Here is a 21,224-nt window from a genome sequence, read left to right as displayed (position 1 = left end):
ACTGCTTTTAAGTAAAAAATCAGTATAAATCTCAGTGGCACGTGTTTCTTCCGACACAACAAAGTCCGAAAAAAACCAGTAGTTTTTGAGTTAATCGCAAATAGACAGAAAGACAGCCACAGCCAGGGACTTTATTTTATAATATGTAGTGATGTAAATAATTACATTGTTATACAGCATTGAAACAAATTCATATTTATTATAGACTAGCTGCGCCCGGCGGTTTCACCCGCGTAAGTCCATATCCCGTAGGAATATCGGGTTTAAAAGTTGCCTATACGTTATTCCAATTATCTAGCTGTCTACATACCAAATTTCGTTGCAATCGGTTCAGTAGTTTCTCCGTGAAAGAGCAACAAACACACACATCCTTACAAACTTTCGCATTTATTATATTAGTAGGATTTTATAATTAAAAATACTATAAAACCCCAAATCATAGGCATAACCATTATCAATCTACAAAATCAATTTTTTTTTTAAATTCTCATATGATTTTTCTGCATCGATTTGTCTTGATTTCGATTTATCTGTGATGTTCGATTGAACCTTAATTTAATATATGCTTGTAAGATATTATACTTACTTACTATAGTGGCGCAGTGACCCAAAGTGAGTCTTGGCCTCCGACAATAAGAGCCTCCATTTGATCCTATCCTGTGCCACCTCTTGCCAGTTTTCAGTCTGAATGGAGTAAGATATTATAATAAAAATATTTACTAGCCACACTATTATACACTTTTAAATCATTATTTGTTTTTTGTTTTCATTTAAATTAAACCTCAAACATTGTGATGCATACAAATTTGTGTTATATACACATCACATAACTGACAAAGGCCAAATATAGATTTCTCTCACATACTTTAATGGTCATTACAGCATGAAAGATGAACCTGCCCATAAGAAGTGATCAGCCGGTGTTTATCGACGTAGCCAGCGGGTTCCAAGAAGTGCCCGTGGAGTTGGACAAAACATTGGTAAAAGAAGAGGTTGATGATGACAGGTTGGTTTTCTTTCTACTAGTTTACCTGCTACTTTGCCCGCGTATTAAAAGGGAATCTCGCATAACCCGTCCGCGTGGGATTTCTGGTTTAAAAACCAATCCTGTTTACTATTTCGCAAGTCTCAAGCTATTCTGATGCTGGTAGAGATCGCTACCTAGCGATAAGGCCGCCCTTTGCGAATTTAATTTAAGTTTTTTTGTACGACTGCTTATTTTTGAATATTTACGCAATAAAGAATTTTCATTCATCCATTTCATTCATTCAAAATTTTATTTAAATTCGATCCGAGTACCGCGGGTGAAGCAGGAGTGGTCACTAGGGCTATAACAAACGCAGTGTGGTAGTGGTAGTGTTTTTTAAATGCAATGCGGTAGTGTTTCTTCTATTTATATCCTTGATATATATAGTTGAATGTATTTCGTAACCTAGTAGATTTCTTGTAATCCCAAATAATTAAAATCCAGCATTACATAGTAGATTTAGCGATTTTTGTACCAAAATTTTCTCAACAAAATACCAAATTGCCCCAAAATTGTCAGAACTAGACGAAATACAAATGGGACAACACTGGAGGCGACGGCATAAAAAAAACAAACTTTGAAGTTGGTTGAAAATTAAAAATTAATCAAGGCGAGATACATTTAAGGCAATAGCTATTACAATAAGCGTCTCATCTGACTTCATGTGCAATGGTCCAAGCAACAGAGTCAAAAAGCGAAACAAAATAATGTTTAATATACATACTGATACAAATGTAACTATTCTATAATCTACTTCCAGCCAAAACGAAGAGGACGACATAAACAAATTATTAATTATACGTCCACGGAAAATTCGATGTCCCGAATGCAATCGCTACACCGCAGAAACCGCAGAGAAAATGACCAGGCACATATTGAAAGTGCATCGAGGCGAAAACCCCTTCCAGTGCTTCATGTGCGACTACACTACGCCGAATAAAGGGAATTTCGAAGAGCACGTGCGCAGGCATGAAGGCAGCAAACCCTACAAATGCTCGTACTGTCCGCACAGGAACGTGTCAAAGAAGAATCTAAAGAAGCACGAGCTCATACACCGACCGGATAATCCTTTGAAATGCCCGCACTGCGATCACATTGCGAAGCACAAGCGCGGCTTCGCGTTCCACGCCAAGCGCTTCCATTCTGACGTACAAGATGGCGGCCTGACATGTGTCAAATGTGACAGTTCGTTTGACAGCGAGGAGGCTGTCAAATGCCATAGACAATGCCAAAAGGCTTGTACGGAATGTGAGTATGTGGCGTGTAGTAGTGAAATGTTGGATGAACATATTTATAGAAAGCACGGCAAGAAAAAGGTGAAAAAGAAGAAGGATGCTTGGACTTGTGGTATCTGCGGCTGGCAGTCGGGGAAGCACGCAAGGATTTTGTTGCATTTAATACACCATCCGAATCAAGAGGTCCATGGCATTGATGTAAGTATATTGCAACGGCACGGTATTATGAAATGAAATAAATGTTTTAAAAATAGACGGATGTTTTTCATTTATTTATAAAAATATCTACGTGGTTTCCCTTGTGGAAAGTCTTTCGATGCAATAAGTTTTCTTATACTAATAAGAACACAATTGGGAGAAACCTCTGGCTCTGAGACTGAGTATAACACCGTGTTATACTGGTTCAGGAGCCTAAGGGTTCGCATAACTGCAATTAAACGGTAATGAGAAAATAATTTCATGAGTTTATCTTATCCTGCGAAGGATCGGCAGGATTAAATCATGATGAATAGAGTATTCATCATGATGAATCATGATGAATAGAGTATCAGACCAAATGACAATTTATTTGTTGTTAGTTTTTTACCATACCAATTATTTTTATTCTATCACTAGCTGCACCCGGCAAACGCGACAGAATAGCGTTTATTACTGTTATTATTTAGGGGTATGAAAAATAGATGTTGGCCGATTCTCAAACATATCCGATATGCACAAAACATTTCATCAAAATCGGTCAAGCCGTTTCGGGGGAGTATGGCACGAAAACTGTGACACGAGAATTTTATATATTTGATAAAATAAGCTTAGATGTAAATTGCGTAATAGACAAATAAGGAAGCAAACAAAATTTTAATAAATATGTTTGTTGAGTCATCCTTGGTTTTGCGTTTCATCCGTACCCAGCTATTCTTTCATGGGGTTCCAATATATGACTGTACCTGTAAAACAAAATTGATAAGGTGACGCGATATTTAATAAAAAAAATGGTTTGCCTGTAAAGGTTTTACGGGCGAAGATTTTACGTGATAACGTCTTTTTCTCGGTAGAATATTTATTGATATGAATATTATTAAATTGCACAATAGGAACAAGGAATTGAATGAAAATAAGAATTGCACAAATTTTAACTATAGAAAATATATTTTGTTTACTAAAAAGACAGAGACAGAGATACAAGCACGCACCGATTCAATGCGCCTAATTATCTAGTGCTGCGCGCGCGGCGGACCGACCATAGTTCGGTGATTCATCGTAACGTTACCGGGCGTTACACTTTTTCATGAGTGACTCCGAGCCGCAACCTAATTTAAGACGTTGTCACGTCAAAAGCTCTAGCTATTGGAGAGAGTGTTGTTGTTGTATTGATTGATGTACATTTTTGCGTACAAAGTTTTTTCAGAACTCTTATAAACCGAACTGCGATAGAGTGGAATGCCCTTCCCGCTTCGGTCTTTCCGGAAAAATTTAATTTGGACTAATTAAAAAAGAGAGTGAATAGGCGTATCTAGACAGGCATGCACTTCCTTAGACTGCATCACTGCTTACCATCAGGTGGGTTGCAGTCAAATGCCTGTCTATCTTATTAAAAAATAAAAAAAGTGTATGTTCAAAACTTATACTATAGTATTATGTTATCTGTGCTTATACCATAGACTAGCGGTCCGCCCTGGCTTCGCCTGTGGTGCCTATAGCCTCCCTCAATAAATGGGCTATCTAACATAGAAAAAACTTTTCAAATCGCACCATTCGCGTTCGCACGTTCTTGCGATTAGTGCGTTCAAACAAACAAACAAGCTTTATATTATTAGTACAGATGATACTCCATACTCAATTTCTAACAGATTGTACTTTAGTACTTTTTAAATAAACTGTTATTACAGTAGAGGTCATTTAAGGTCATGGAGAGCGCTACCACTATAAGACCATTGGTAGAGGCCATAAGTCTCTTCTAATGGATTGCCGACTTTAAAAGTGCGGAATACAGGTATACGGACCTCCGGTGTACCCACACACCGAACGAAACACAGCACGTACTATTTCACGCTTATCTTCCGGCCCAATTCGTGCCGAAGCGTACTCGACTCCCGTTCTATTTCGTTATATATACATCTGTTTCACTGATCGATTTTCTTTATGGACAAGTAGGTGATCAGCCTTCTGTGTCCTGCCAGACCGAGACATTTTTTTATTGTCCCTACCGGGAATCGAACCCAGGACCCCTCGGTTCTACGCTCACGCGTTTACCACTGCACCAAGGAGGCGTCTACAACTGTTAATAATGGTAATATATATAAAAAAGTTGGACCCCCTGTGGTAAAACTATTGTTTTAACATACTTATGGTCCCCTGCCAGCCAACCATAGTAACCCATTGATGACGTCACTTCTCCAAACCGAGCGAACTGGATGTATCTGAAATTTATGTAATACTTACTATTGCGGCTTCAGTCGCGTGTTCTATGAAAATAAACAGATGTCACATTTTTAATAAAGCGCCATCTGTCGGAATTTGTGGAAACACTAATATTATAAATGCAAAAGTTTGTAAGGATGTGTATATATTTGTTACTCTTTCACGCAAATAACTACTGAACCAATGTTAATTAAATTTGGTACGTAGATAGCTGGACAATTGGAATAACATATAGGCAACTTTTTATCCCGATATTCCTACGGGATACAGCTTTGCGCGGGTGAAACCGCCAGGCGCAGCTTAAAAGGGGTTGAAATTGAAGGGGTTTTAGTTTTTTTTATTTAAATAGTTATAACATGGCAATGACTAGCCTGAGTCACTGTCTACCTTTCCTCATTAACAAAACACAAAAAAACATACAGTCATTAATAATTAAATACAAACAAACATATTTTGATAGATAGATAGATAAAAAGTTTATTAAAAGAACACATTAAATACATAACAATTACAAATTAAGACGATTACACAAAGAAAAATTAACATAGAGAGGAAAAAAAAAGGACGGAGACAAATATGCAATGTGTTCTTAAAAAGGGTCTTGGCTCAGCATAAATGTCAGAGTCAATGGGACCCTGACGCTGATATTCTGCCAACACCATTAGAGGGCAGAAATAATTAAATAAATACCGTTATAATTTAGCGAGAAAAATAATAATAATTATTATTTTATTATATTATATTTATTATATTATATTTAAAAATAATTTTCGCATTCTTAAATTCAGATTAGTAAGTATTATAACCTAATGTAAACGGGAAGATAAGTAACTACCTCAGCATCTACTTATTGAAAAATATGTTTTACAACAATATATTTTTTACTTGTACGCAGCACACAGTGACCAACTTAGGGGAGAACTTTTCACCATCTCCCCTTCATCCGGCGGTGGACTGAACTCTGAAAGGTGACGTTTTAGTTAAGGTGTAGTTCCTGACTGCGGATTCGTTTCTATGGTTCTATGTTATATTTATTGTGGGAGTCGAGCACGCTTCGGCACGAATTGGGCCAGCTCGCACCGGGGAGGGACCACACCCCCACAGAAAACCGGCGTGAAATAGTGGCATGCCACTGTGTTTCGTACGGTGAGTGGGGGAGCCGGAGGCCCGTTTCCTTTTCCCCACCCGTCCCAGTCCATTCCTTCTTTCCAGTCGTTAATCCATTCCGTTTCCCTTACCCCAAAAAAGCGGGCAGCGCATTCGCAGAGGTACTACCTTTGCGAATGTTAATGGGCGGTGGTGATCGCTTACCATCAGGCGAACCACCCGCTCAGTTGCCCGCTATGACATTAAAAAAAAAATTAAAAAAAAATCTTAATATATATAAATCTCGTGTCACAATGTTTGTCCTCAATGGACTCCTAAACCACTTAACCGATTATAATAAAATTCGCACACCATGTGCAGTTCGATCCAACTTGAGAGATGGGATAGTTTAAATAATTTTAATTACGATAAATGACAACCCGGGCGGAGCCGGGACGTGCATCTAGTTGTTTATAAAATAGACATGAGAGATCTAATTCATCGCCAATTTTTTTATATCTTTTTTCACGTCCTTATCGCTCGTTTGAACCTGTTTTTATTTTATACTCAGTCTTTATCCACATTATATCGAGTTTTTGATTAATGACTTATAACAAAAGTATTAATTATTTCCAGTGTTATCTATCATATCTCAATATTTATTCATCCATACATAAAACGGATAAACATACAAACGTCATCTTACCTTGCCAATGTTTACAATAGTATAAATCGCCAGCGCAGTGGTTAACAAACGTATAAAATTTAAAGTATAATCCATGTCCCCTATTCACGGCCACGCACACTGGGTCGTATGCGTTTGGACAAGAAAACGGGCATGTATGGAAGTCGAACGCTGTTTCGATGTCATACAGAGTACTGAGTGTTGTCTCTGATCTTAATATTTTATCTGTAGGCAATGGATATCCATATTAATAGTATAATACTCTATTAATTTTTATGTTATATCGACGCTTGTAGGTTATAGCTGTTTTTTTTTCACAATTATGGCAATGCAGTGGTGGCTTAGGCGGCAATAAAAAGCAGTGGTGGCTCAGTGGTGAGAACCTCGGACTTCAAAATCGATAAGTCGGGGTTCGAGACCGGGCGAGCGTGCAGGGAATGAATTGATTTTTCAATTTATCTGCGCATGTAGATAACATCACCACTGCTTAAATCGGTGAAGGAAAACATCGTGAGGAAACCGGCATGTCCGAGAATCAAAAGTTCGACGACATGTGACATCTGCCAACCAGCACTTGGCCAGCGTGGTGGATTATGGCCTGAACCCTCATAGGAAGCCTGTGTCCCAGCAGTGGGAACATATAAGGGCTGATGATGATGATGATGATGATGGCAATGAGCTAAAACTTTTTACAAATGTCAAGTTGAGTAGATGCTAGATGTTCGTCTATGGAATTTTTCCCGCCTATTTCATATGCATTGTAATGTTGTATAATTGCAACCAGAAAACTACAAATACACCATTTTTAAACTAGATAAATATATATGTATAATAGAATATAAATAAGAGCTGTACGTTTCGCACGTATTTGTTCTAGAAAACCAAAAACTAATTTCACAGTAAGTACCACATCACAAGTTCAGTAGGTAACTGTTTTTTGAAGTGAAACTTCTTTAGAATCGTTGTGATTTCAAACCTGATGCAACGGAAAAACGACAGGTAAGAGACACAAATACAAAAATAAAGCCGGCAAAGAATGAGACAGACATATACATAATATTTCATACATATTAATCTCATTCTTTTGTCGATTTACTGAAGTTTCACTTCTATCGTGTGTGAATCGCACACACACCTTTTTTTTATTATTTTGCAACATTTTTATGTTGTTCCGTTCATTTACATCGTATTGTTATGATATAATATAGGCTACATTATTGAAGAATGCAACAAACAATTTTTTTTTTTTTTTAATTTGAAAATTCTTGGAAATAGCGTTTCCAATTTTAAAATTCGCGCGTTAAAAATAAGCATGCTCATTGCCTTTTATAATATTGCCAGTAGTAGTCCATCAAACCACTGACGCTTCTATTAAAACTTATTTATAACTATTTTTTTTTATGTCATAGCGGGCAACTGAGCTGGTGGTTCGCCTGATGGTAAACGATCACCACCGTCCATGAACATTCGCAGAGGCTTAGACCTCTGAGAATGCGCTGCCCGCTTTTAAGGAATAAGGGATAAGGAAAGGATTGCTGAATGGAAAGAAGGAATGGACTGGGAAGGGCTAGGAGAAGGAAATAGGCCTCCGGCTCCCCCACTCACCGTACGAAACACAATAGCAAGCTATTATTTCACGCCGGTTTTCTGTGGGGGTGTGGTACTTCCCCGGTGCGAGCTGGCCCAATTCGTGCCGAAGCGTGCTCGACTCCCACAGTAAACTTTTATAACTAGCTTTTGCCTGCGGCTTTGCACGAGTTAATTCTCCTCGTCCTCTTTCACTCTCACACTCTTGAATCAATCTATCCATTAAAGATAACCCCATCAAAATCCGTTGCGCAGTTCTAAGATTTAAGCATGCATAGGGACAGCGACGTTTTCGTGTAGCTACTATGTAGTGATTAAAGCGCATAAGCGCGTAAGAATAAAAGAAAAAATGCCTTACGTTTTAAATTGGATTCCGTAGTAGCATCAAGCTTTCTTGCTGTTGCTAGGGTAGTTTCCACAGTTGATGTATTATTCGGTACTTCTATTGGACTGTTTCTACGTGAATTGAGGAAGTCTTTGCATGTACCGGATACAATAATGGAATATTCTAGAAAAAAAATAAAATTTTTATTTAGCTCACACAATAAGGCAGACTAAACAGCGTCATGGGTCAACTGACTCATGGCATATAAAGCTGAGCTATTCACAGCCATAACACATAACAGCAACCTACTTAAGATTTTACGTTATTTCCTTTCTTTTTAAATTGTCGTATTTATGTTTATTTCTTATTTCCTGTACAATGTTCAGTGTTTTGCCTTATTTGTTAGTTATTGTATGTGAATAAATGTATATATATATGTCTATGTCTAATAATTTTTGTAACTCCCACCGGGAAAGACAAACTCTTCCTCACAGAAAACCGGCGTGTTGCATGCTACTGTGTTTCGTACGGTAAGTGGGAGAACCACTGCTTTGTCGTCCATTCCTCTTTTTTTCAAGCTATTGTCGCCTTATGGCATACAAAAAGGTATATAAAATATAAAAAGGTTTGACATATCTAAGCAGTTTAAGACATTGATATTATACAATTACTAGCTGCACGCGGCATACGCTGTTCTGCCTTACTCTTATCATTTAGGAAAATGAAAAATAGATGTTGGCCGATTCTCATAGATACCGGATAAGCGCAAATTTCATCAAAATCGGTCAAGCCGTTTCGGAGGAGTATGGCAACGAAAACTGTGACACGAGAATTTTATATATTAGATTAAATGATTTCATACCATTGTCTGGATTAGAACACATATTGTTCATAGCATGATAACAAGAATTTAAAAATTCCTTATATTCCATTTTACCACCGATCAATCTCACGGAACATACACTGGAACCGTTCGTTTTACAAATGAAATCTATTTGGGAACACGCCTTTTGCACTTTTATGTAGTTCAAATGTGATTTATTATCTATATTTTCCATTTTTTCAGGAATTTTGTACGCCACAGATATACACAAAATGTTTATAAATAAAACTGGATATTTCATTTTTCTTATCTGTAAACATTTGCTTCGTTATTCGAATTGGCAATAAAAATATGCATCTAATGGAAATTTTATGAAATTAATTGAATTGCACATATTAATTTCATTTAGCTTTGTGAATAAGTTATGCTATTTCTGATTTCTGAAAATTTCAGCAATGGCGTTTGTTTAATTTAATGTAAGGTAAAATAAAATAAACAATTATTGACATGAAATATCAATTCGGGAGTCGAGCACGCTTTAGCACTAATCGGCCCAGTTCGCATCGTGGAAGTACCCCACCCCCACAGAAGACCGGTCTGAACGAAACACAGACATATGCTAAACGTGTGTGTTTCGTTCGTTGAGTGAGGGAGCCGGAGGCCCATATCATTTTCCTGACCCTCCTAGTCCTTTCTCGTTGCAATGTGAAGTCGGCAATCCATTTGTAAGTCGTAGGATCAGCAATCAACCCTATGCCTCTCCAAATGTTCATGGGCGGTGGTAGCACTAACCATCAGGCGACCCATCCTCCATTGCCGACTGTGACATAAAATAACAAACCATATGAGCACTTCTTTGAAAATTACGGGCTTATAACTAAGACATGCATAAAATAGACATCCACTTTTTTTTTAAACATAATAAAAACCATGAAACAATTATAACAATTCGCATTCATAGACTTCTCACCTTATTCCACGGTCTGGGTTTCCCTTCAGGGTATTTTCGTCAAATAATATCATAAAAATACTTAATAAAACATTAACACAATTAAAAATCGTCCGAAACATTTTAATTTCTAATGTCTTTTTCATTAAAAATATCCAAAATAAAATATCTAATATCATACCTAGTAATATTATAAACGAAAGTTTCCTCAATAAAAAACGTTACACACTGGATGCTGCAGATTAAATAATTGTATCCTATCTATAATAATAAACATACGAGTACTTCTCTCGTGAAAACTCATTCACGATGTGGGTGTCAATTCGAATGCTGGTTATTTTGGCGCTGGCCGATTTTTGGTAAGTTTTTTATAGTCTATGCATGAAACTTATAACGTAATTTGAAAATTCCATTTATATTCCAATTTGGCGGCAATATAGAATAGGGTTTCTTTTTTATTTTTTACTTATTGCAATTCGACAATCGAAAATTTTGAAGAGCAACGTTCGAATTCAATAAGTTAAGAAAACTCAAATTATTTTAGTTTTTTATTACATCAGAATAGGTAATTAAAAGGAAAGATGCTTACATATTATACAATATATAAAATACATTTTATTTTAACTATTTTAAAGCTTGTACAATGCAAAAACAACTGAAAATGTAAAAATTGGTCAAGCCACCTTGTTTCTAAATGAAAAAATATAGAGTTGTTATTTTACTTTGTTTGATCGCGCTAATCTTAGGTCTACAGGACAGATTTCAAAAATTATTTTACCATTGGATATGTAGGTGACCTGTGAGCGCTAAAGGCTATCTTATATGTACTACGAGCTATCTTATATGTACCCGGGGCGGACTGTTATTTGTTAATATTAACAAAAAAAAGATAGAGAGCGTGCGGGCAACGCATTTTCTGAGTCCCTTCTGCAAACGTTCATCAGTATATTACATACTGTGTGAACCACCAGCTCAGTTGCCCGCCCTAGCATAAAAGAAAGAAAAAAAAGTCCCGCCATATTGTACATACACGCATGACACACATATGTTCGGAAAGATAGTATGTATTATATAAATACAGGTTATCACAAAGCAGATTAACTACAAAACAATATAGCCAATAAAACTTCGATAAAATGTCACCTTTGACATGCAAAGATAAGTTAGAAATACGTTCAAACGAGATTATTATTAAATCTGTGCGTAATGCATCAAGTATTTAAACAAGTCCAACATACTGCAGTGAAGAAGTAAGAAAAACAATCTATAAAGAATACTATATACTATCCTACAAATCCTACTAATCCTACTTCCTTGTACTTATATCCTTATCTTACAAATATTACTAGCTGTGACCCGCGGTTGAAACCGCGTAAGCGTGCTGCGTAACCGTATCCCGTAGGAATATCGGTATAAAAAGTGCCTATGTGTTATTTCAGTTGTCCAGCTATCTACGAAGCAAAATAGTATTATTATTCACCAATAGATGTCAGGAAAAAATAAACACGAATAAAACACGAATATGACATTTTCTAAAAAAAATTCCTAGCTAGATCGATTTATCGCCCCCGAAACCCCCTGTATACTAAATTTCATGAAAATCGTTGGAGCCGATTCCGAGATTCCTATATATATATATATATATATATATATATACTAGCTGCACCCGGCAAACGCTGTTCTGCCTTACTCTGATCATTTAGAGGTATGAAAAATAGATGTTAGCCGATTCTCAAACATACCCGATATGCACACAAAATTTCATAAGAATCGGTCAAGCCGTTTCGGAGGAGTATGGCAACGAAAACTGTGACACGAGAATTTTATATATATAGATATACAAGAATTGCTCGTTTAAAGGTATAAGATAAATGCGAAAGTTTGTAAGGATGTGTGTATGTTTGGTTACTCTTTCACACAAAACTACTGAATCGATTGCAACGAAATTTGGTACGTAGATAGGTGGGCAACTGGAATAACATATAGGCAACTTTTTATCCCGATATTCCTACGCGATACAGACTTACGCGGGTGAAACCGCGGGGCGCAGCTAGTCAATTAAAATTTTTAACAAAATTTGCCTTCCAACTCTACACTCTATGATCTTAAGCATGTGCAACAAATAACGAGTCAAAAGGATAGGTTCCTTCTTTCGATCGTTAAAAGCAACTACATACAGAAAATTGAAGGTCTTATTTACAAAAACAGAAAGACATTCCTCCTTATTCATAATATTCATAAGAATCTAAGAACTATCCTATGTGTTTGCCAAAATTTTAATTGAAGGAAACAAACGTTAAAGCAAAATAAACTTTACCCACATTATATTAAGGTTTATCACAAAACGTACCAAAACTGACGTCTAATCTCATTGGACGATTTAAAATCAACCTTATTCAAATTAGATAAAGTTGGATTTAGGAGTCGGAGTCGGACAAGGTATCAAAAGTCCACCCAAGATAGACTTTTAGAGGGACCTTTTTTTAACCTTGATTGTGCATCTAGTTGTTATTAATGATCGGAGGTTCCTTTCTCATAACTTAGCCGTACATGCGTGTAATAGACTTTTAGTGGGACATTTTTTGGCTCTGGTTGTGTATATATGCAATTATTCGCTCAACGGACTAATGTATGCCTTATGCATGCCCGTCACAGATTTACACGTATATGCAATCCTATAACTAACATATTTGCAAATACTTTATAATATTCGGGATACTTGCGCACAAACATTTCAGCATATTAGTTTATTTTAGTAGTACGAACGTTTGAACCACACAACAAGAAGAGATCGGCGTGAAGCAATAGCATGTAGTGGCCAAAAACCTTCAGTCTTTCCAATCCATTCTTTTATCCCCGTCGTCAACCATTCCTTCCTTACTTAACCTTATTCATTAAAAGCTGACATTGCCTTGGTTTCATAGAATTATCAAATATAATCACTGGCAATTTAACTTACATTATATATAACTGCGAGTTCCGAACCGACGTACTAATTTCTATGCCCGGTCCTTTGCAGCAATTACTGTGAATTTATGGAATTCCCTGCCACTAACAGTCCGACAAGCTCAGAGTGCCTCGCAGTTCAAGAATCTAGTACGTCAACACTTTCTTTCCCTTCCTAGCTTGGCTCAGTAATTTGTTTATGTGTATGTATTTAGTTGGTATTTATTTTATTATATTCATCATCCTAAGTCTCCTTTATATATTTGAAATTAATATTTAATTTGATTTATATGTATTTATGACAATGTTGTGTTATGTATTTGTGTATGTGTATATGTATATATTATATTATGTATATGTTTGTAAGTTATTTTGCTATTCTGTTTCTCGACCCGCCAGTACTCAATTAATGCTTGTTACCTTTTGCCCGGGTTGCCTGGAAGAGATCACTTCTGAGTGATAAGGCCGCCTAACAAATTGTACTCTTCTTCTTCTTAATGGTTATTAATATATGTATATATTTTTAAGTTTCTTGTACAATTTTTGTTAAAGAGTAATAAATAAATAAATAACTTAAATCAATTAAATTAAATCAAATAGGGAATCAGGAAAACAAATTAATTTATTCATAAAAATTAACAAATAATTGATTATAATTTAGCTTTCCGCCAGATGTTACGTAAGCGTAATCATAAGGAACGGCAATGGAAATGAGATGTTGCACCGCAGTAAACTCATACACAAAAATTGTATTATGAAATCATTCCATAACGACCTAAAAAAGACAAACAAAGGAACAAACACAATTTCGCGTATTATGAGTAAGGATTTCCAATGATCTAATCTAACCTTTAATATCAAATATTATCTGTTTACTATGTTATTTGTTTGATGGCAATCCATATAACAAAGAAAAACCATTGTTGCCATAATAAAAAAAAAACCAATCTGACATCTGTCAACAAGGACCTATCAGCTGAAAATGACGTAACACGGCGAAGGTTATAATAAGTTGCGATAATCAAAACATATCAATTTGTAGGAGTGATTTTGGATTAAACAGGTGATATACACATAATAGTACTGCAGCGCGAACGCATGAGAATACTCTATCTGAACACATCTGACTGGAAATTTGATAAGATAAAGGTAATTTACTTTTATAGAAATTTAAAATTTTCTTTGTAACTTTTTTGATTGTTGATAATAATCTGATTAATTATAACAAAATATCTTGAATCTTCGTTACCTTATGTAATAATTCTTCACTTTCATTCATTAATTTAATGGAACTCTCATAACGTAATTTACCATGCCCTGAAACAAAATTCGTAAGTCTCAAATTGATATTTAAATATTGTTATACGTCCAACGTTAAAGAACAATCTCATATTACCAAAATATATATTATAATAACATTGAACATGCGCGTGTCTAAAAAAAAAAAAAAAAAATAGGATAGGATATGGTTGCACCAAAATTGCTACCCAAAGCTCTCAGTAATCATCATAACCTGCTTAATCTTTACTAAATACTAGCTGTGCCCCGCGGTTTCACCCGCGTAAGTCCGTATCCCGTAGGAATATCGGAATAAAAAGTTGCCTATATGTTATTGCAGTTATCCAGCTGTATACGTACCAAATTTCATTGCAATTGGTTCAGTAGTTTTTACGTGAAAGAGTAACAAACATCCATACTTACAAACTTTCGCATTTATAATATTAATAGGATAGGATATTCAGACATGCACACAGAGGAAAAAGAAATTGTTTTTTTCTTATAATGTTAGAATAAACATCTCTCACACACACACGTATAAGTTTTACCCATACATATAAATATTGTTTAGTATCATTATGTTATCCATAAGATTATAGATTGCATATGTTGTACATTGTTTTTTGTTAATATCTATGAAATATCATCATTGGTGTGCAAATATTTATTATTAATGATTATATTAAAAATAACATAGTTTTAATTCAATTTATCTGCACGCTATCTAAATCACCCTTGCTTCTAGTTTGAATAATTTCTTTTATGGAATCACACTAACATTATTAATGTGTAAGTTTGTATGTTTGGATGTTTGTCCGCCAATCACACTGAATGTACTGAACGGATTTTAATATACAGACAGTGTATGAGCTGATACTTTTTATATCGGATAAATGCTCCCTTGGGTTAAAACGGGAATCTTGATATTCGGATGGAGCTGGGACAAGCGTCTAGTAACTAATCTGTCATCTGGCAATATTTGTTTAAGTTATGCATTGGTATATATGTCCTTAAACCTCATCTATCTATAGATGTTGCAGTCAAAACTCATAACTGATCAAAACCACTATACTATACATTTTCAAAGATTTTAAAGATTAGAAAAGGTTGCCTGGAAGAAATCGCTTCTAAGCGATAAGGCCGCCAAATTGTACAGTAGATATTGTTTATTCGTTTTTGTTAACTGTATATGCATTGTACAATAAAGTGTTAATAAATAAGTAAATTAAAAAGTGAGGAGATCAGGGCTGAGTGGTCAGGCGTAGCCGCTGTATGGCGAATGACGTGGGTTCAAATACCGCCGAATGTTTTTTTTTATTCTTTAAAAAAACATTTTTCTATACTTGAATACCTATTTACTTAACTAACCTAAGCACAGTTACAAACCCGCGCTGTCGTAATGTGTCCAAAGGTTGGAATCCGTATTCCATAGTTATTTTATTGAGGGAGTTGTAAACGCTTCGACACCAAAAGCGGCCATCTCGCTCTGGGGACGCACCACACCCCAGAAGATTGGCGTGAAAGAGTAGCATGGTACTCAGTGGCGTAGCTATCATAGGGCCAGGTGGTGCAGTGCACCAGGGCCCCGGAGCTCAGGGGGCCCTCTAACCTCAGCTTTGAAAGAGGGGAGAAAGGCGGAAAGAGGGGAGGGGGGCCCGATTCTTTCCCTATGCACCAGGGCCCTTGTCTCCCTAGCTACGCCACTGATGGTACTGTGTTTCGTACGGCGTGTTGAGGAACCGGAGGCCCATTGCTTTTTCCTTAGAATTCACATCGATTGAATTGATTCTCTTTTCAATTATTAAAATTACTACCACCTAATGGCCAAAGTTCACTATGTGATTAATCTTTACATTTCGTCAAATATCAATAAACAGGATCCCTAATTAACGATTCACAGAAAATATTTAACTAATTAATAAATCGTTTCCCATACCAACCAACAAGTTTGTTTATTACAAGCCGTTTTGTGTTTAGCTTTGTGACAAACAGTTATGAGTTTGGTAAAGAGAGGCATTTTAAAGTTATTCCCTTTGAAAAGTATAAAAAATGTCCGTATCCGATATAGTGTGGTGAAAAAGTGGGTACATTTATATTTTTAAGTTTTAGTTTTGTATTGAGTCATTATTAGGTTCCCACTTTCCCAGTGCATAAACACAGGCTTCAAGATAGTCCTATCCTACTAATATTATAAATGCGAAAGTTTGTAAGGATGTGTGTGTGTTTGTTGTTCTTTCACGTAAAAACTACTGAACCGATTGCAATGAAATTTGGTACGTAGACAACTGGACAACTGGAATAAGATATAGGCAACTTTTTATCCCGATATTCCTACGGGATACGGACTTACGCGGGTAAAACCGCGGGGCGCAGCTAGTATTTAAATAAAACAAAGGGCCTACGGCCACTTTGTGAATCAGTCTTATTGCAGGAATGTTTTGTTGGCAGGAATCCGTCTTACTTTAATACGTACCGTAAGCTTTCAATATAATGTTGTTTTATGGCTGCTAATAATGTCGTAAATACGAATGTCTTCTAAAGTTGACATTATTCCCTGTTCATCTCTGTTAGTCTACTTCTCAGTTTTGATAGAAAAATAAAGATTAAACCAATGAAGAAAACAGATTAGTCATGTAGTATTTTCTTGTGTTTGATTTTACGCGAGTATTACCTATACATCTAGAAATTGAAAGATTTTAAACGGAGACTTCTCCCCGTGACCACGCTCGCTCTAAAGTGTTCGAAACGTCGGGTTAATAATATAATGAATAAATCGCGTTTAAAATCCGTTTAAAATCTTTAATTTTAGATTCGTCATGTTTCGGAATGGAAAATCCTTGCACTTAATTCTTTAAAGGAATATATTCGTTTGTATCATATTTTTTATGAATTTACAACCGCCACTGCAAAAGTAGACAGCAGTATAAATGACATGCTACAAGGGCTGAATGGACCTTTAAAATCAGACTAACTAGCTTAGCTTTATTTGCTTACTAACATTTATTCGTCGTATTTTCTTGTGTTTGATTTTACGCGAGTATTATACATTTAGAAATTCTCCTGTGCGTGCGACTGTCTCCCCGTGACCAAGCTCACTGTAAAGTGTTCGAAACGTCGGGTCATTATATTTAATATAATGAATAAATCGCGTTTGAAATCCGTTTAAGTCTTTAATTTCTAAACATTTATTTATTTATTAATATTATAAATGAAATAGTGGGTTAATTGATTATCCTTTCAAGTCGCAACAGCGATTTTGTTATTATTTTTATGTTTGGAGATAATTATGGCTGAGACTCATTACCGTGAAACATCTAATTTCAGTTTTTTTTTATTCGCGTTATGGCGACAGCTCGTTAATTTAAAACTATTCGAATTCCAGCCGAGCCATGCCAGAGTCCTACGATACGATCGTTGTGGGGCTAGGCTCAGCTGGTGTGACAGCTGCGACCATTCTGGCGAAGGCCGGAAAGCGAGTCCTGGGGCTGGAGGCGATGGACAGGATTGGCGGCAGAGTGAAGACGGTGCCGTTTGGCGATGGTTTCATTGAGGAAGGGGCCGAATGGTAAGCGTACGGAGGTAAAATCTGGCAAAACTGTCCAAAACTAGCAACCATAATCAGTTAGCGTGTACCCGACTTACATTGGCAAAATTTAATAAAATCCAGGGCGTTTTTATATGCTTGGTTTGAGTGGAAATATGACTTTATGTTACCCCTACAGAAAAACGGTGTGAAATATTAGCTTGCTATTGTGTTTCGTACGGTGAGTGGGATGCCTATATCCTTTTCGTTACCCCTCCCAGTCGTTTCCTTCGTTCCTCTCGTCAATCCTTTCTTATTCCCTTCCCAATTTAGAGTCGGCAATCCATTTTTAGAGGCGTAAGGTCTGCAATTGACCTTACTCCTCTTCAAATGTTTATGGGCGGTGGTAGCGCTTACCATCAGGCGATCAACAATGGAGCATTGTCCATCTAGCAGCTCTATACGTACCAAATTTCATTGCAATCGGTTCAGTAGTTTTTGCGTGAAAGAGCAACAAACACGCACACACATCCTTACAAACTTTCGCATTTATAATATTAGTAGGATACGTTGGTGGTACTGTATGATGATACATTTCCGTCGGCGGGAGCGAGACGTAAAACCCGCCAGCTTCTTTGCCCGACTACAAACAAAAATAAAAATTCCAGGATACACGGCACAGAGAACAGCAGAGTCTACCAAATGGCAATAGACAATAACATACCAACGCTAGACCAAGAACTGGAGTTCGAAGTGTACAGGTCTGATGGTACACTGGGCAATAACTCGTTGATTTCTGAACTGGTCGCTTTCTGTCACGATCAAGCTTTCACCGCGACGGACAAGCCGCTGTCTTTGGGCGAATTTATAACTGGCAAGTGAGTGATGTTTTTGTATTTTTAGTAACGTAATCTGTTATGTGACCGCCTCCTTGGTACAGTGGTTAACGCGTGAGCGTAGAACCGAGGGGTCCTGGGTTCAATTCCCGGTGGGGACGCACAAAAAAAAAATGTCTCGGTCTGGCAGGACACAGAAGGCTGATCACCTACTTGTCCGTAAAGAAAATCGATCAGTGAAACAGATGTACATCATCTGCCCCATACCCCACTAGGGGACACGGGACTTCACTTTAATCTGTTATAATTTATTGACATATGATGTGTGACTAATGACTCTTCTGTTTTTCTCGACCTACCTTTCCTAACCTTTTTTAATTTATTGATCTAACTAGCTGCACCCGGCAAACGCTGTTCTGCCTTACTCTTATCGTTTAGTGGTATGAAAAATAGATGTTAGCCGATTCTCAGACCTACCCAATATGCTTACCAAATTTCAGAGGAATCGGTCAAGCCGTTTCGGAGGAGTATACAGACTAACATTGTGACACGAGAATTTTACATATAAGATTAGCTTTTTGCCCTGATTGCCTCGATGAGATCCCAACTAATGATAAGACCGCCAAATACACTACACTCCTTTTTTGTTGTATACTAGCTGCGCCCCGCGGTTTCATCCGCTTAAGACCATATCCCGTAGGAATGTCGGGATAAAAACGTTGCCTATATGTTATTCCAGTTGTCCAGCTGTCTACGTACCAAATTTAATTGCTATCGGTTCAGTAGTTTTTGCATGAAAGAGCAACAATCACCTTTGCGTTTTATTTACTGTATTAATCTCTATCTCTATCCTATATATATATATATCTCGTGTCGCAATGTTTGTCCTCAATGGACTCCTAAACCACTTAACCGATTATAATAAAATTCGCACACCATGTGCAGTTCGATCCAACTTGAGAGATAGGATAGTTTAAATAATTTTAATTACGATAAATTACAACCCGGGCGGAGCCGGGGCGTGCAGCTAGTGTTAGTATAAAATTGTCTTGTAACAATATTAGTTACCATACCATAACATTGTGTGCAAATCTGTTTGGTATGCCAACATCAGTTCTTCATACCCCTAGATGAAGAAAAAATAAGGCAGAACAGCGTTTGCCGAGAATTCTAGTAAAGATATAAATATAAATTGAATGAATGAAAATTCTTTATGAATGAAAATTCTTTATTGCTTTAAAAAATCAAAAATAAGCAGTCGTACAAAAAATACTTAAATTAAATTCGCAAAGGGCGGCCTTATCGCTAGGTAGCGATCTCTACCAGGCAACCCTAACAACAAAGGAAAATAAAAATAAAAATGGTTAAGCAAAAACAAGGCAATAATGAAACGCGGATAAAAACAATAATAAAATACAATGCTTAATAATAATATTAACATATACATATTAATAAATACAAGCATAACATATACATATTCATAATATACATACATATATATACTTACATAGTAGGATATTATAGTTTCAGTACGCAATAATTACGAGTGAGATAAATAATGATTTCTTAATAAATTTTTGAAGACGTTTAAATTTTGCGCTCGTCTTACATTTGTGGGGAGAGATTTCCACAACTGAACCGCACGAACAGCAAAAGAATTGTGGTAGAATTTTGATTTATGGGCCGGAATCAATAGTAAAAGATTAGTCGAGGAGCGAAATAAATTGAATTTGTGTTTTTATAGATTAGACACCTATATATGTAAACCTTCACAACTTCCATGGCTTCCAGATTCATGGAACACATAAAGATTAAATATCCCGAATTGCAATCGAACCAGACGTTCATCAAGGAGTTTCTGAACTTCATGAACCTCATTGTCAACAATTACGAAGGTTCCAACGATTGGACCGACGTCAGCGCCAAGTCGGCGTTCAAAGAGTTGGGTGGGCACCAGCATATGAGCTGGCATAGATACGGATATAAGACCTTCTTCGAATTGCTTTTGGTGAGTCAACATACATTTGTAATAAAAAAAAAATGGTTGCCTGTAAAGTCGGTTTTACGGGCGAAGATTTTACGTGACAACGTCTTTTTCTCGGTAGAATATTTATTGATATGAATATTATTAAATTGCACAATAGGAACAAGGAATTGAATGAAAATAAGAATTGCACAAATTTTAACTATAGAAAATATATTTTGTTTACTAAAAAGACAGAGACAGAGACACAAGCACGCGCCGATTCAATGCGCCTAATTCTCTAGTGCTGCGCGCGCGGCGGACCGATCATAGTTCGGTGACTCATCGTAACGTTACCGGGCGTTACACTTTTTCATGAGTGACTGCGAGCCGCAACTTAATTTAAGACGTTGTCACGTCAATAAATTTCTTAGATGATTTCTTTCTTCTTTCTTAAAATTGATTACTTTGAAGTACCTAGTCTTGCCATAAATATTGTAATAAAGAAAAAAGAAAATTGTTAACTGCAAATAACATTTATTACTT

At 36.4% G+C, this 21,224-nt stretch overlaps 1 protein-coding gene across 5 annotated transcripts in view; it reads left to right on the top strand.

Moving 5' to 3' along the window:
- LOC119838536 (spermine oxidase-like) overlaps positions 1-21,224 on the top strand; it is a 29,951-nt gene that overhangs the window by 1,895 nt on the left and 6,832 nt on the right. For 3 of the 5 annotated variants that reach the window (XM_038364509.1, XM_038364512.1, XM_038364511.1), the window contains exons 2-5: positions 883-1,006; positions 17,739-17,921; positions 18,548-18,757; positions 20,507-20,723. In XM_038364509.1, the coding sequence (XP_038220437.1) occupies positions 891-1,006; positions 17,739-17,921; positions 18,548-18,757; positions 20,507-20,723 (726 nt within the window). In that variant the 5' untranslated portion in view covers positions 883-890. Of the gene's footprint in view, positions 1-882; positions 1,007-10,440; positions 10,492-14,046; positions 14,228-17,738; positions 17,922-18,547; positions 18,758-20,506; positions 20,724-21,224 lie in introns of those variants that run through there. The other 2 variants (XM_038364513.1, XM_038364514.1) reach the window with 2 other exon arrangements.

Source organism: Zerene cesonia, unplaced genomic scaffold (assembly GCF_012273895.1).
Source record: "Zerene cesonia ecotype Mississippi unplaced genomic scaffold, Zerene_cesonia_1.1 Zces_u003, whole genome shotgun sequence".
NCBI classification, from domain to species: domain Eukaryota; kingdom Metazoa; phylum Arthropoda; class Insecta; order Lepidoptera; family Pieridae; genus Zerene; species Zerene cesonia.
This window is presented reverse-complemented; position numbering and strand designations above follow the sequence as displayed.